The sequence below is a fragment of the Rhinoraja longicauda genome, chromosome 41, assembly GCF_053455715.1.
Source record: "Rhinoraja longicauda isolate Sanriku21f chromosome 41, sRhiLon1.1, whole genome shotgun sequence".
In the NCBI taxonomy this organism is placed as follows: domain Eukaryota; kingdom Metazoa; phylum Chordata; class Chondrichthyes; order Rajiformes; family Arhynchobatidae; genus Rhinoraja; species Rhinoraja longicauda.
Genome location: NC_135993.1, coordinates 12,949,925 through 12,966,239, shown reverse-complemented (window position 1 = coordinate 12,966,239; position 16,315 = coordinate 12,949,925). Strand labels below are relative to the sequence as shown.

Here is a 16,315-nt window from a genome sequence, read left to right as displayed (position 1 = left end):
GTTGTACAGGCCCCTGGTGAGACCATACCTGGAGTATTGTGCGCAGTTTTGGTCTCCTACTTTGAGGAAGGACATTATTGCTATTGAGGGAGTGCAGTGTAGGTTCACCAGGTTAATTCCCGGGATGGCGGGACTGACATATGATGAAGGAATGGATCACCAGGGCTTGTATTCACTGGAATTTAGAAGGATGAGAGGGGATCTTATAGAAACAGATAAAATTCTTAAGGGATTGGACAGGCTAGATGCAGGAAATATGTTCCCGATGTTGGAGGAGTCCAGAACCAGGGGTCTGAGTTTATGAATAAGGGGTAGGCCATTTAGGACTGAGATGAGGTAAAACCTTTTCACCCAGAGAGTTGTGAATCTGTGGAATTCTCTGCCACAGAAAGCAGTGGAGGCCAATTCACTGGATGTTTTAAAGAGAGAGTTAGATTTAACTCTTAGGGCTAACGAAATCAAGGGATATGGGAAAAAAGCAGGAACGGGGTACTGATTTTGGATGATCAGCCATGATCATAAAGAATGGCGGTGTTGGCTTGAAGGGCCGAATGGCCCACTTCTGCACCTATTTTCTATGTCGATGTTTCTATGATCAAGCCTGAACTATTGACTCTTCTTTCCTCTCTCCACAAATGACACCTGCCCCGCCGAGTATTCCTCAGATATTGTTTTTATTACCAACATCTATTAATTTCCTTGGATGCACTACCTTTCATTCTGACTCAATCTGATTCTCAGTTCCTTCCCAAAACAATTTAACAGAGCTTAAAATGGGTCATTTTCAGGATGGAAGGGTGTAACAAGCAGTGTACCTCAGGGATCATTTCTTGGCCCCCATTTATTTACTATTTTTATTAATTGCCGGGAGGAATGCAGTATCAAATGTAAGTTACCCAGGTATGCCAATACGGATGTAGGTATAAGAACATGTTGACAATATTGCATAGCTGCAAAGGGATATAGATAGAGAGGGAGTGGACTAATACAGTGGAAAAACGGAATGTAGTGTGGAAAAGTATGAGGTCATGCTCTTCGGACAGAGGATTTAACAGACAGATTATTATCTAATGGAAAAGACGTAAGCGGGTGAAGTAAACGTACACAATACGTTACTCAGTAGATGCAGTGAGTTCATTAAGAAGAGAAATGGCATATTGGGCTTTATTTCAATCCGGTTGGAATTTGTAAATAGGGAAGTTTTGATACAATTATGTAAGGTGTCGGCAAGGTCAAATGAAGAATAGAATGCAATTTGGGTCTCCTTACTAAAGAAAGGATATGGGGGTTGATACACAAGAGACTGCATCTGCTGGGATCTGGTGCAACTGACAATCTGCTGGAGGAATTCAGTGGGTCAAAGCAGCATCTGTGGAGGGAAATGGACAATTCACATTTTGGACCAGATCCTTCATCTGGGTGGATATAGTGGCATTGGAGGCAGTCCAAAGGAGATTCACCAGGCTAATTCCTGGTACGAGAGCATGATTTATGAAATACGGCCCAAAACATTGTAGTTTAAAACAATGGGCCAAACCTTATTGAAATATACAAGATCCGAAAGGAACATAACAGGGAAATGTCGTGATGTTTTCACTGGGAAGAGGGTCACGATTGAGGATATATAGATTCAAGATAAGGAGTCGGTCATTTAAAGCTGAGGTGCAATGAAATTTCTTCTCACAGAGGGCAGTGAATCTGTCCTATCCTAGAGGCTAGATCATGAGAAATATTTAAAATGATGGCAGATAATTTTTTGGAAGATTAAGGAAGTCAGACTGTAGGGACTTGGCCCACAGGATAAATTGAAGTCTTGGGTAGATCAGCCATTATCATATTGAATGTCAGAACAGGTTTGGACCAGGTGACCTACTCCTGCTCTGTTCTTCCTATGTATGTGCGTAAAAGAAAGATAGGCATTTTTGAGAAAATAAAAGCCACAAATGCAAAATGTGCGATAAGTCAACTTTTTTTTTCTGTGCAAAACCATGTACTTTACTGAATGTTTAAAGAACAAATATTACAGAAAAAACACAGGAACTTCTTGATAAACAGCACCAAATTAATAGAATGGAAGGCAAATGACATGCAAAGTGCCATGTTCTAATCTTTTGATCTAAAATTTCACAATAGTTCATTCCACAAACTATTATGGGGAAAAAGTAATTTCTCTCAGTGAAAAGTGATACCACCTTGTTCATATATTGCATCTATTTTTTTTAATGCAATTTAGACCTGGATGTGCATTAAACACAGTACCAATTTAGCATAAACTAAAGGGTTTTTTTGCAAATTGTAATACATAGTACTTTAATCCAATGTGGAACATAGCATTATTTTTGGGGACACAGGAACTACAGATGTTGGAATCTTGAGCAAAGCAAGAGTGCTGGAGGACCTCAGCAAGTCGGGCAACATCTGTGGGGAAATGGACAGGCGACGTTTCAGATCTGGATACTTCGACTGAGCATTTTTTTTCTTTCCTCTTACAACTTCACTGCTGCTTGATATTGATTGAATATGGATGGGGTCCGTTACACCTTTATTACCTTCTCCATATCCGGCTCCCGCAGGGCGAGGGCAAGTTCATTATTGTCAATGCATGAAGCAGCTGCAACATCCAGTGGAGTAGAGCCTCGCATTCCTGAACAGAATCAATTCAATAAATCAGTAGGCATCCTCGTTCCCTGAGGTCATTACCAAAAGTCAACTTAGAAAACCATTGTAGTTTGAATCAAAACATAAACTTAGCAATGCAACAATTACCTACAACAATTATAGATTACAGCAACAAGCAATGTCATATGTACACCATTCTTTTAATGTTCAGACAACAAATGTCACAAAAACACAGGAATAAGATGTATGTATTAATGTTCTGCCATCTTCCAATTCTTCACTGTGCTCAATGAAAACCAATGGTTGATCTGTGTGGGCATTCTGTTCCTGTTTCCCATTTGGAGGACCAAATGCTTCTGCTGGGATTAGATGCGACTATCAAACTGCTGGATTGAAAGAACAGTGTTCTATACATTATTTGATTATAATGTGTTTCATTTTGTTATCTATTACACCTTGTACATATGCGTCATCAAGTTGATACAATGATGGAGATTTTGATGTCTTTGTTTTGTGTTTTCATTATATTTTGAAATTGACACCAGCTTCTCGAGTTTGCAAATGCTAACTCGATGGTATTCAAAAGCTACCATTACTGGATGTAAAATCCTTTCGAAATGAATAGAATCAGATGCCAAGCGGATCAATGTTATCAATTTTGAGTTTGGCCTTCATAATGAGAGGATTTGAGTATAGGAGTAAAGAGGTCCTTTTGTATCAGGCCCTGGTGAGACCACATCTGGAAATATTGTGTGCAGATTTGGTCTACTCATTTGAGGACGGACATCCTTGCTATTGGGACAGTGCAGCGTAGGTTCAAGACGTTAATCCCCGGGATGGCGGGACGTCATTTCAGGAAAGATTGGAAAGACTGGGCTTGTATTCACTGGAATTTACAAGGATGAGAGAGGATCTTATAGAAACGTATAAAATTATAAACGGACTGGACAAGTTAGATGCAGGAAAAATGTTCCCAATGTTGGGGGAGTCCAGAACCAGGGGCCACAGTCTAAGAATAAAGAGGAGGCCATTTAAAACTGAGATGAGAAAAAACCTTTCACCCAGAGAGTTGTGAATTTGTGGAATTCTCTGCCACAGAGGGCAGTAAAAGCCAATTCACTGGATGAATTTAAAAGAGAGTTAGATAGAGCTCTAGGTGCTAGCGGAATCAAGGGATATGGGGAGAAGTCAGGCACAGATTACTGATTGTGGATGATCAGCCATGATCACAATGAATGGCAGTGCTGGCTCGAAGGGCCAAATGGCCTCCTCCTGCACCTATTTTCTATGTTTCTATGCTTTTTGATGTAACTTGATGGCTTGCTTTGCCATTACGGCTAACAGTTAAGGGTCAACCAATTACTGTGGATGTTGGTCGAGTGCCGCATGCAGGCTAGGCTCAACAAGGATTAAAGTTTCCTTCCATGAAATACATCAATGAAGCAAATGGAGTCTTACATCTGTTGATTCCATCTGTTGGTTTACTAGAGAATCACTACCTTTATATTAAATTCTAGTTTATTTAATTAACTGAATTTTGATTCCACAACTGGGATTTGGTCTCATTTCTCTGGATTGTTGTCCCAAAATCTGGATTACTCGAGTCATTGAGTCATACAGCACAGAAACAGGCCCTTCACATCAAATTGTTCATGCCAACCAAGGTGCCCGAATAAAGCACGTACCATTTGTCTGCTTTGGCCCACATGGCCCACACCTTTCTTATCCATGTACCTGTACAAATGTCTTTTAAACATTGTCATTGCACCTGCCTCAACTATTTCCCTTGGCAGCTCGTCCCATATACCCATCCATTTGCTATGTGAAAGCATTGCCCCTCAGGTTCCTATTAGATATTTCCCCTCTCACCTTCACCTATGCCCTCTTGTTCTTGATTACGTTAGCCTTTTAATCCTATCTATTCCCCTCATGATGAATACATATATAAGATAACCATCATCCTACTGTGATCCATGGAATAAAGTCCTAGCCTGCCCAATTTCTCATTATAGCTCAGGCCTTCGAGTCCTGGCAACATCCTTGTAAATCTTCTCTGCATCCTTTCCAGCTTTATGGCACCTTTCCTAGAGGAGGATGACCTATAAATAGCACATTACTCCAAGTGCAGCCTCACCAACATCTTGTACCACTATAACACAAGGTCCCAACTTCTCTCTGTAGGAAAGGACTGCAGATACTGGTTCAAAATGAAGGAAGACACAAAAAGCTAGAGTAACTCAGCGGGTCAGGCAGCAGAAAATGTGTAGGAAGGAACTGCAGATGCTAGTTTAATCTGTAGATATACACAAAATTCTGGAGTAACTCAGCAGGACAGGCAGCATCTCTGGAGAGAAGGAATGGGTGACGCTTCGGGTCAAGACCCTTCTTCAGAGGGTCAGGCAGCATCTTTAGAGGAAAAGAATAGGTGGCATTTCAGGTCAAGACCCTCCCAACTATACCCATAGAGCTTTACTGGATGACCCTTCAGGAAAGTCATCTTGGACTACAGCCATGATGTTTTCCTTAATCAGTCTAACAATTCCCATGCCTCGTCTATCTGTCCTGTAGCACCTGTACCCAGGAACATTAAGCTGCCAGCCTTGTCCTTGTTTGGCCAAGGTTGCAGTATGGGTATAGCGTCCCATTCACAAGTAACCATTCACGCCCTGAGTTTATTCTACTGCCTACCTGTAAGGTCTCTAGCATTGAAATAAATGCAATTTAATCCAACCATCTTTACTCGATAACTACCATGCTCCTGCCTAACCTGTCTACTGAACTTGCTGTTGTTAACGTACGTACAAATGTCCACCTTCTCACCAGCCTCACTGCTGCAATGCATCTTGTCTTCCTGCCAATCAGTAAACATGTCTGATATTGGTCCCCCTCCAGTTCAGGTACTGCCCCAGAAGAGATCCAAATAGTCCACAAATCTGAACCCCTCTGCCTGCATCAATTCCTCAGCAATGCATTCACTTGTATATTCCTATGTCTACCCTCACTAGCACTGGGAGTAATCCAGAGATGACTCCCCTTGAGATACTGCTTTTAACCTCTTTGCCTAACTCTGTTTTCATTCTGCAGGACCTCATTCTTTTTCCTACCTATGTAACTTGTAGCAACGTACACAACGACTTCTAGCTGCTCATCCCCACCCTTCAAGAATGTTCTGCAGCCACACTGTGATATGTTGGACTTTGGCACCAGGGAGGCAACACGCCATCCTAGAATCCCGTCTGTTTTCTGGCTCCTGTCTGTCTCTCTTGTTAATGGGTATCCTATCACTATATCCCCGTCTGACTTCACTCTATCCCACTGTGCCACAGATCTGACAGTATGATGGATATTCACAACCCGGGCTGAAAAGACCTTTTACTAATCTCAGTTTGTAACACAAAAGCTTTTAACACAGCAGCTGATGCTGATTTAGGGTCAGAAGGCTTTTAGCCAGCAGCTGAAGCTGACCTCGGTTCAAAGACTTAATGTGGATTAACATAAGTGCATGTTTTTTCCCCTCAGTATCAAGAGAGATATTACTGACCCATTATGTCATTAAGAATAGAATCATCCTATACCAAAGACCGATGGAAGAAAAGGAACCATAAAGTACACAGTAACCTTATTAGGAGTGTGGTATTCATAAAAGGATAAGGCTTACATTCACTTAATCTACATTGACCAAATTGTGCCAACCACTTATGGTGGTAGAAAAACAATATAAAAATTAGAAGAGTTTTAGGAGTAGGAGAGAAGAGTTAGACGAAACAAAGTAAAGACACATAATGCATTCCTCAACCTCCGTCATCCACAGACGACTTATTTGTCGGTGACTCATTGGTATCTTTTCTAGTATTCTAAAAATTGTATGTATTTTGAAAATCTTTCATAAATGATAATCTTCATAGGACTTATTTATCTTAAACATGCTTCAATTTTTATAATATAACTGTGTTTCAGAGTTTTGTTAGCTGGAAGGATCTCTGCCTTGGTAAGGAAGGGGAAAACCACTGCTTGAAATCTGGATCATTGACACATCAACACATTCAGAAAAAGAGACTAAGGCAATATATCAGTCTTTGAAATGGAGGTTGATACAGTGTAATCTCTCTCTCTATTCAATGTTTCTTGTGAATATTTTAAAAAGATACAGCTTAAAATCTTGATTTATGCTTAGGACTCTAGAAAGGGTACACTCAAAGAGATGCTTAAAAATATGTTATGCAAGTGCAATGACTGCCTACAACAGCATGCAAACCACTGTGGGACAGTTGATACGAAAACAACTAAATCAGGACACAATCCATTCCCTCATCAGAATCTTTGGTATATTCCTGTACATTGATGATCACAATCTGTACAAGAAACTGTGGACTCCTTATATAAACACGGATTTCAGTCAAAGAAACTTCTCGATTTAATTCGCCCATGTTTGGTGAAGTAAAGCTGATGAGCAATAGTGATTAGTTATCAACTATGCCATTCTAAAAAAATACACAGTGTATAATTAAGGCCCACAACAAATCATTGTAACAAATGTTGCAAGGGTCGACCAGTAAAGTTTTAAATCCAGTTAATGCCGTCTGGTCACATCTGATTCCCGAGGATGATAGACAATGGAAAATCACCCACTTTAAAAAATTTATAAGGGAGATGCATCTTGGAATAATCTTATTGGCCAATCTGTATTGAGTGTCTCAAAGCAAACACGCAAGTCCACCTTGAAAGAAAAAAATCTGGGTGATGAAATAAAAAATATACGAGAAACACAATCAACAATGATTGGATGAAGTTCAATCAAAGAATATTTCCCAATGTACTACCTGGATAACTGAGCTTCCACAGTAAGCTCACACAGCACCTTGTCCTTGGTGATCACATCCAGTCTTATCACAGTGTGATGGTGGTCAACAACATCTTCAATGAATGACTCCTCGCCTAACATTAGGACTGGTGCCCTGGCATTTCCTCTCAGGTCCTTTGATCAACAGACTCAGGCTCCAACAAAAGAGTTATATGTCTTAAAAGAGCTACCTCCAATTCTTTTCTACTGAAAGTCCATGAATTAAAACCTATTTCTGTGATAGAAGTGATCAATATTCACTGGTTATTCACTCCATCAATATATTGCCATACTTTGTTTCTCATATCTATTACTTCCTTTCAAACTAACTGTATTTGAGAACACACCGTCCACTGAACTCAAGTATGTACTATTTCACAGTTTCACCCATTTGATTATCAAAGTGGAACCTCAATATCAATGGAAAGTTTGTGGAGGTCTGAGTATCTCAAACCTTACTGAACCAACCCTCTTACATCAGCATTAAATCATGCCTTATAAGATCATGTCAAATATGTTATGATAGGGAGATATTTCCTCAATGTGGGGAACAAGTTCTAGTAGTCCTGTTACAGCTACTCCAGTTCTTGGTGATTAGAAGCATATTAATAGATTTGATAATGGGTTCAATGGAATCATTACACACTTGAGTGTAATCTCACACTTGAGTGTGGCAGTTACACCGAGCAGAGATATCAGTTGTTGCGGCTTCCACATAAAAAAAGCCATTCAGCTCACAACCTCACAAATCAAGTTTAATGTTCCTCTTGATCAGAATCCAAAGATCTCAGTTTTAACCAGCACCTAAACCCAGATGCATGCTATAAAATTCATTGGCACGTTTACCAACTATAATGCTCCTGAAACGATTAGACAAGCAAGACACCTCCTTTCAAAAGACACAATGTGCTGGAGTAACTCAGTGGGTCAAGCAGCATCTTTGCAGAACATAAGCAGGCACATTTTGTGTCCTATCTTTATTTTGCACTAAATGTTGTACCCTTTATCTATACACTGTATATGGTTTGATTGTAATCATGTATAGTCTTTTCTTTGACTGGATAACACACAACGAAAGCTTTTCATTGTACCTCTGTAAGGATGACAATAATAAATTAAACTACCCATACATGATGAAATCTTATTCTTGTCGCCAAAGCGTGGCCTATCCATGTTCAGCAGAGATGCTGCCTAACCCGTGACTTTGTGTCATTTTTTGTAAACCAGCATTTGCAGTTCCTTGTGTAAATTTCACAAATTTACTTGCAGACCCCTTTCAAGCCAGACTGGCTTAATGCTCTAAGTGTGATGATTGCCACGACATTTCCAGCTGCAGCTTGCTTGACCTCTGTAGTGACAAACACAGTCTCTGGGTGGTTTAGCACTACCTTAAATTGGATCTGCGACTTATGTGGAGTCTTCCAATGGATAATCCCTGCAGCCATAGAAAATATTGTTTTAATATGCTCCTTCGATGGTTTACCCATTTTGTTGCGACTTTTCCAGGAACTGCATGTAACACTAAGACCTGTTGACGCGTTAAAGCTTTGAAGGACTGAAATTTAATTGCTTATGATATAAGCGCAGTCACTCCTCCAACTCCCATAAACCACTATTCCTCCTGGGATACCATGGATACCCTCACATATATCTGCTTTGGCATACACAGTCTCACTAGGAAAATTGACAGGGGAGAGTCAGTGGATGCGGTGTACCTCGACTTTCAGAAAGCCTTCAACAAGGTCCCACATAGGAGATTAGTGGGCAAAATTAGAGCACATGGTATTGGGGGTAGGGTACTGACATGGATAGAAAATTGGTTGACAGACAGAAAGCAAAGAGTGGGGATAAATGGTCCCTTTCGGAATGGCAGGCAGTGACCAGTGGGGTACCGCAAGGTTCGGTGCTGGGACCCCAGCTATTTACGATATACTTTAATGACTTAGATGAAGGGATTAAAAGTACCATTAGCAAATTTGCAGATGATACTAAGCTGGGGGGTAGTGTGAATTGTGAGGAAGATGCAATAAGGCTGCAGGGTGACTTGGACAGGTTGTGTGAGTGGGCGGATACATGGCAGATGCAGTTTAATGTAGATAAGTGTGAGGTTATTCACTTTGGAAGTAAGAATAGAAAGGCAGATTATTATCTGAATGGTGTCAAGTTAGGAAGAGGGGATGTTCAACGAGATCTGGGTGTCCTAGTGCATCAGTCACTGAAAGGAAGCATGCAGGTACAGCAGGCAGTGAAGAAAGCCAATGGAATGTTGGCCTTCGTAACAAGAGGAGTTGAGTATAGGAGCAAAGAGGTCCTTCTACAGTTGTACCGGGCCCTGGTGAGACCGCACCTGGAGTACTGTGTGCAGTTTTGGTCTCCAAATTTGAGGAAGGATATTCTTGCTATTGAGGGTGTGCAGCGTAGGTTCACTAGGTTAATTCCCGGAATGGCGGGACTGTCGTATGTTGAAAGGCTGGAGCAATTAGGCTTGTATACACTGGAATTTAGAAGGATGAGGGGGGATCTTATTGAAACATATAAGATAATTAGGGGATTGGACACATTAGAGGCAGGAAACATGTTCCCAATGTTGGGGGAGTCCAGAACAAGGGGCCACAGTTTAAGAATAAGGGGTAGGCCATTTAGAACGGAGATGAGGAAGAACTTTTTCAGTCAGAGAGTGGTGAAGGTGTGGAATTCTCTGCCTCAGAAGGCAGTGGAGGCCAGTTCGTTGGATGTTTTCAAGAGAGAGCTGGATAGAGCTCTTAAGGATAGCGGAGTGAGGGGGTATGGGGAGAAGGCAGGAACGGGGTACTGATTGAGAGTGATCAGCCATGATCGCATTGAATGGCGGTGCTGGCTCGAAGGGCTGAATGGCCTACTCCTGCACCTATTGTTTATTGTCTATTGTCTATATCCTCAGCTTATGCCTGTTCCTCGGCTTCGTCCTTAACCCTGGAACAGTGAAGAGCAGGAACCATCCATGCCTCTATCCTTTTCCTACTCATCATTGTTGGTTACAGATATGCATGTTTCTCGTCTCATCTTAAGGGGGGTCTTGATGCGTCTATAGCGAATATTCAGTCTAATGACACAATTTTGTAGAATGGTGAGCCAATAAACATTTTTTACTCTCCCATTTGGGTATTACATATATATGTTGACATGGGTAACCTTTTATATAAGATGCTTTTTAAGACTTTACATACTGTATTTTATGTTATATGTTATTTACTGCAAATTATAGTATTATAAGCTTGGTTTAGTCCCTTGACATTTATATTTAAACCAATATGGCTTATGTGTATGGTCCTTTTGTACTGTAAGATACTTAACAGGAGAAGAAAGATGGCTATCCTCAGTGGAATCCTTATCATTCTTTTACCCATTTTGTTGCGACTTTTTCAGAAACTCTGATGTCTACAAAACATTATAGTGTCACAAAGTAGAACTATTTGGATATATTTTGTTACTATTTAGGTGTAGGCATATATTGCATTATGTGATGCTCCTAGAAAGCAACAATTAGGACCAATTTGTGCCATTTGTGTTATATTTAACATTACAATTTTGTATTCTATTTGCACAATTGTCTGACAGGATTGGGTAGCTCTTGCTCAGTTAAAGTTTTTTAGGAAAACAGAAGAAAAAAAAAGATGGATTACTTCTTTGAAATCAGGCCCAATTCCTAACGAAGTTAAAGGGTAAACCTGGACAAATATATCCAAGATCACCGAAACTACCTATACATTATGAAACCTTATTCTGGTTACCTGGAATGGAAAATCCAACCAGAATCCTCAATAGGAACACGATACCCATCTTTACCTCAGTACATATAAGAGGCAGGCTGATTGCATAACTCTTTTATATCAAACTTAATGCTGAATCATGTAATGAATTTGACTCTTTTCAACTAAAGCACAAGGTTACTAATCTTTATGTAAAAGAAAATCGCAATGCATATTTGAATGCAGTGGATTGCTCACAGGACATATTTAAAAAAAAATCAAATAATGAACCTGAACAATGTCCCTAAGAAAATATGAGCACTCCCCTGAGAAGGAATGGCCGCTGGCTTAAAGGTTTCTCCATTCATAGCATGGACAGAATGGAGGCATTTGGGAAAGCGAGAAGTGCTGGCGTCTGCCTCATGACAAACTCTTTGTGCTGCATAGGTGCAGCAATTCTGTCCAACTCCTACTCTCCACACCTGGAATACCTGCTGGCAAATGCTGCTCCTTCTACCTCCTGAGGGATTTCACCTCCATCTTAATGACCGTGGTCTACATCGCACCCCAGGCAGATGTTCATCTAGCACTGGAGGAGCTGTAGGCCATGGTCAACAAACACCAGACGGCATAACTTGTCGTCTTTTGTCGCCGGAGACTTTAATACATCACTCCCAAACTACCACCAGCATGTGCCCTGCAGCACCAGAGGATCAAACATCCTCGACCACAGCTATTCTACCATCAGAGAGCCGATCGTTCCATCCCACGCCCTCACTTTGGGAAATTGGACCACTTGATGGCCTGAGGAACAATCCAGGATTGCTTGGAGTCGGTAGAATGAGCGATACTCAAGAACTCAGTAATGGACCTGAAGAAATACGCCACAGTTGCTACCGACTTCATGAGGAAATATGTGGAGAAACGTGTTCCATGAAAACCATCCGAGTGTTTCCAAACCAGAAGCCTTGGATGATCTAGGCGGTCCGCAATCTTCTGAAAACCAGATCTTGGGCATTCAAGTCTGGCAGTGCAGATTTATACAACAAGCCCAAATATGACCTTGATAAGGTTTTAAAAAGGCCGAAAGGGACTTTTGCTTTGAATATCTATCTGGACTTGGCATATTGATGCAATCATGAAGAATGTCCATCTACTTCCCCAAAAGATTGAAGAGATTCGGTATGTTGACGAATATATGACGTATGTTCATCTGCTACAAATGAACGGCATATTGACTGGTTCAGCAACGTGAATGCCCAGGAACAAAGAAGATTGCAAAAAATGGTGAACACTGCCCAGTCCATCATGGGACTGACCTTCTCTCCATGGAAGGGATCTACAGGAGACGACTGCCTCAAAAAGGCAGCCAGCATCATCCAAGGCCACACTACCCAGGCCACTGTCTCATTCCATTCCTGCCATCGGGAAGAATACATAGGAGCATGAAAACCGTAACATCCAGGTTCAGGGGCAGTTTCTTCCCAATAACAATCACAACATTATGAACTCCAACTAAACTGCAAACTAAAAACTGCCTTGATTGCACGAAGGACTTGGGGCCATTGTTTTTGTCTTTGCACTATATTGTTTTTAAAATATATATTGAACTACTTTTTGTTGTTTTTATGTTGTCTACTGAGTACAATCGTCACATATCTGTTGTGTTGCTGCAAGTAATCGGATGTGTCAGTATTACAGCTGAGCAAAAGGGACTAGCGAGGCATAAGGGAGGATCTGGCGAAGATTGAAAGGAAAGGGGCCATAGTAGGAATGACGGTAGAGCAGCAATGGCAGGAATTTCTGCGGATAATTCGGAAGGTGCAGGAAGAAAGATACCAGGGGGAGAATAAGAAGACTATGGCTAACAAAGGAGGTCAGGGACAACATAAAAGCAAAAGGGAAGGCATATAACATTGCAAAGATTAGTGGGAAGCCAGAGGATTGGGATGTTTTTAAAGAACAACAAAAGGTAACTAAAAGAACAATACAGAGAGAAAAGATGAAGTAAGAATGTTTAGCTAGCCAATAATATAAAAGAGAATAGCAAGAGTTTCTACGGATATATAGAGTGAAAAAGAGGCAAGAGTGGATGTTGGACCAGATGGACTGCACTCCCGGGTTTGAAGGAGGTGGCCTCAGAGATTGTGAAGTCATTAGTTGTGATATTTCATGAATCAGAAGTTGGGAGGTCATGTTGCAGTTGTATAAGACGTTGGTGAGACCGCATTTAGAGTATTGTGTTCAATTCTGGGCACCTGTTATAGGAAAGATATTGTCAAGCTTGAAAGAGTCAGCATGGATTTACCAAAGGCAAATCATGTCTGACGAATCTTATAGAATTTTTCGAGGATGTAACTAGTAGAGTGGATAAGGGAGAACCAGTCGATGTGTTATATCTGGACTTTCAGAAGGCCTTCGACAAGGTCCCACATAGGAGATTGGTGTACAAACTTAAAGCACACGGTATTGAGGGTTCAGTTTTGAGGTGGATAGAAAATTGGTTGGCGGACAGGAAGCAAAGAGTAGGAATAAACGGGTCCTTTTCGGAATGGCAGGCAGTGACTAGTGGGGTACCGCAAGGCTCAGTGCTGGGACCCCAGTTATTTACAGTGTATTTTGGGAGCTCCAGCCGCAGCAGCTTCGACCGCCCCGAAGCACGAGGCACGATCAACCCGCCCGCAGGCCCTTCATCACCCTGCGTGGCTCGGCCGCGGCACTTTACATCGCCCGGTGGGGGCTCAGGACTCTCATCGCCCTGCGTGGCTCGGCCGCGGCATTTTCCATCGCCCGGTGGGGGCTCAGAACTTTCATCGGCCTGCTCGGCTCGGCTCGACCCTGGGACTTTCCATCGCCCGGTGGGGGCTTCAAGGGGTTGGGAGCCTCGATCGCCTCGTGGCGCCACGGGAGAAGAACGAGGAGGAGATAAGACTTTGCCTTCCATCACAGTGAGGGTATGCCTAGAGCAATCACTGTGATGGCTGTTTTGTGTAAAAAATTGTATCTGTGTGTCTTGTGTTCTTTAATGTCTACTGCCGGACCCTGACGTGAGAGGACGCTGGCGTTGATTATTCGCCGCTTTTCCGTCAGGATAGTTTGTCTGTTTGTCTGTTTGTTTCTATGTTAATTGTATTTGTAAAGCGCTTTGTGCATGTGTTAAGGCGCTATATAAAATAAATATATTATTATTATTATTATTATATTAATGATTTGGACGAGGGAATTGAATGCAACATCTCTAAGTTTGCGGATGACACGAAGCTGGGTGGCAGTGTTAGCTGCGAGGAGGATGCTAGGAGGCTGCAGAGTGACTTGGATAGATTAGGCGAGTGGGCAAATGCATGGCAGATGCAATATAATGTGGATAAATGTGAGGTTATCCACTTTGGCGGCAAGAACAGGAAAGCAGAGTATTACCTGAATGGTGACCGATTGGGAGAAGGGGAGATGCAATGTGACCTGGGTGTCATGGTGCACCAGTCATTGAAAGCAAGCATGCAGGTGCAGCAGGCAGTGAAGAAAGCGAATGGTATGTTGGCATTCATAGCAAGAGGATTTGAGTTTAGGAGCAGGGAGGTTCTGCTGCAGTTGTACAGTGCCTTGGTGAGACCACACCTGGAGTATTGTGTGCAGTTTTGGTCTCCTAACCTGAGGAAAGACGTTCTTGCCTTAGAGGGAGTACAGAGAAGGTTCACCAGATTGATCCCTGGGATGGCGGGACTTTCATATGAGGAACGACTGGATAGACTGGGCTTGTACTCGCTGGAATTTAGAAGACTGAGGGGGGATCTTATAGAAACATATAAAATTCTTAAGGGGTTGGAGAGGCTAGATGCGGGAAGATTGTTCCCCTTTGTTGGGGGAAGTCTAGAACCAGGGGTCACAGCTTAAGGATAAGGGGGAAGTCTTTTAGGACCGAGATGAGAAAACATTTCTTCACACAGAGAGTGGTGAGTCTGTGGAATTCTCTGCCACAGAAGGTAGTTGAGGCAAGTTCATTGGCTATATTTAAGAGGGAGTTAGATGTGGCCCTTTTTGCTAAAGGGATCAGGGGGTATGGAGAGAAGGCAGGTATAGGTATTGGACACAGGTTACCGATTGTGGATGATCAGCCATGATCATATTGAATGGCGGTGCAGGCTCGAAGGGCCGAATGGCCTACTCCTGCACCTATTTTCTATGTTTCTATGTTTCTAAGTTCAGAGAAGATTTACGAGGATGTTGCCAGACTAGGGGGTCTGAGTTATAAGGAGAGGTTGAGCAGGCTGGGTCTCTACTCCTTGGAATGCAGGATGATCTTATAGAGGTGTATAAAATCATGAGAGGAATAAATCGGGTAGATGCACAGAATCTCTTGCCCAGATTAGGGGAATCGAGGATCAGATTAGGGGAATCAAGGTGAAGAGAAATTTAATAGGAATATGAGGGATAACTTTTTCACACAAAAGGTGGTGGGTGTATGGAACAAGCTGCCAGAGGAGGTAGTTGAGGCTTGGACTGTCCCAACATTTAAGAAACAGTTAGACAGATACATGGATAGGACAAGTTTGGAAGGATATGGACCAAACGCAGGCAGGTGGGACTAGTGTGGCTGGGACATGTTGGCTGGTGTGGATAAGTTGGGCCGAAGGGCATGTTTCCACACTGTATCACTTTATGACTCTAAGTTCATAGCAGGATCAGACAGAGGGGAGGTTGTAGATGGCAAAGTGCGGAGTCAGCATTTTGGTAATAAGAATAAATAGATTATTTTCTAAATGGAGAGAGAATCCAGAAATCGGTGGTGCAAAGGGACTTGGGAGTGCAGGATTCCCAAAAAGTTAATTTGCAAGTCGAATCGGTGGTCAGGAAGGAAAATTCAATGTTAGCATTTATATCAAGAGGACTGGAACACATAACCAGAGATGTAATGCTAAGGCTCTATAAGGCACTAGTCAGGCCGCATTTGGAGTACTGTGAGCAAATTTGGGCCCCATATCTGAGGAAGGATGTGCTGGCTCTGGAGAGGGTCCCGAGGATATTTATGAATGATTCCAGGAATGAGTGGGTTAGCATGTGATGAGCGTTTGACAGTACTGGGCCTGTACTCGCTGGAGTTTAGAAGATTGAGGGGGGGGGGACCTCATTG

At 42.1% G+C, this 16,315-nt stretch overlaps 1 protein-coding gene across 5 annotated transcripts in view; it reads right to left on the bottom strand.

Moving 5' to 3' along the window:
- Positions 1–16,315, bottom strand: part of LOC144611871 (ryanodine receptor 1-like) — a 479,550-nt gene that overhangs the window by 226,083 nt on the left and 237,152 nt on the right. For all 5 annotated transcript variants that reach the window (XM_078431182.1, XM_078431183.1, XM_078431185.1 and 2 more), the window contains exon 43: positions 2,550–2,644. In XM_078431182.1, the coding sequence (XP_078287308.1) occupies positions 2,550–2,644 (95 nt within the window). The remainder of the gene's footprint in view (positions 1–2,549; positions 2,645–16,315) is intronic.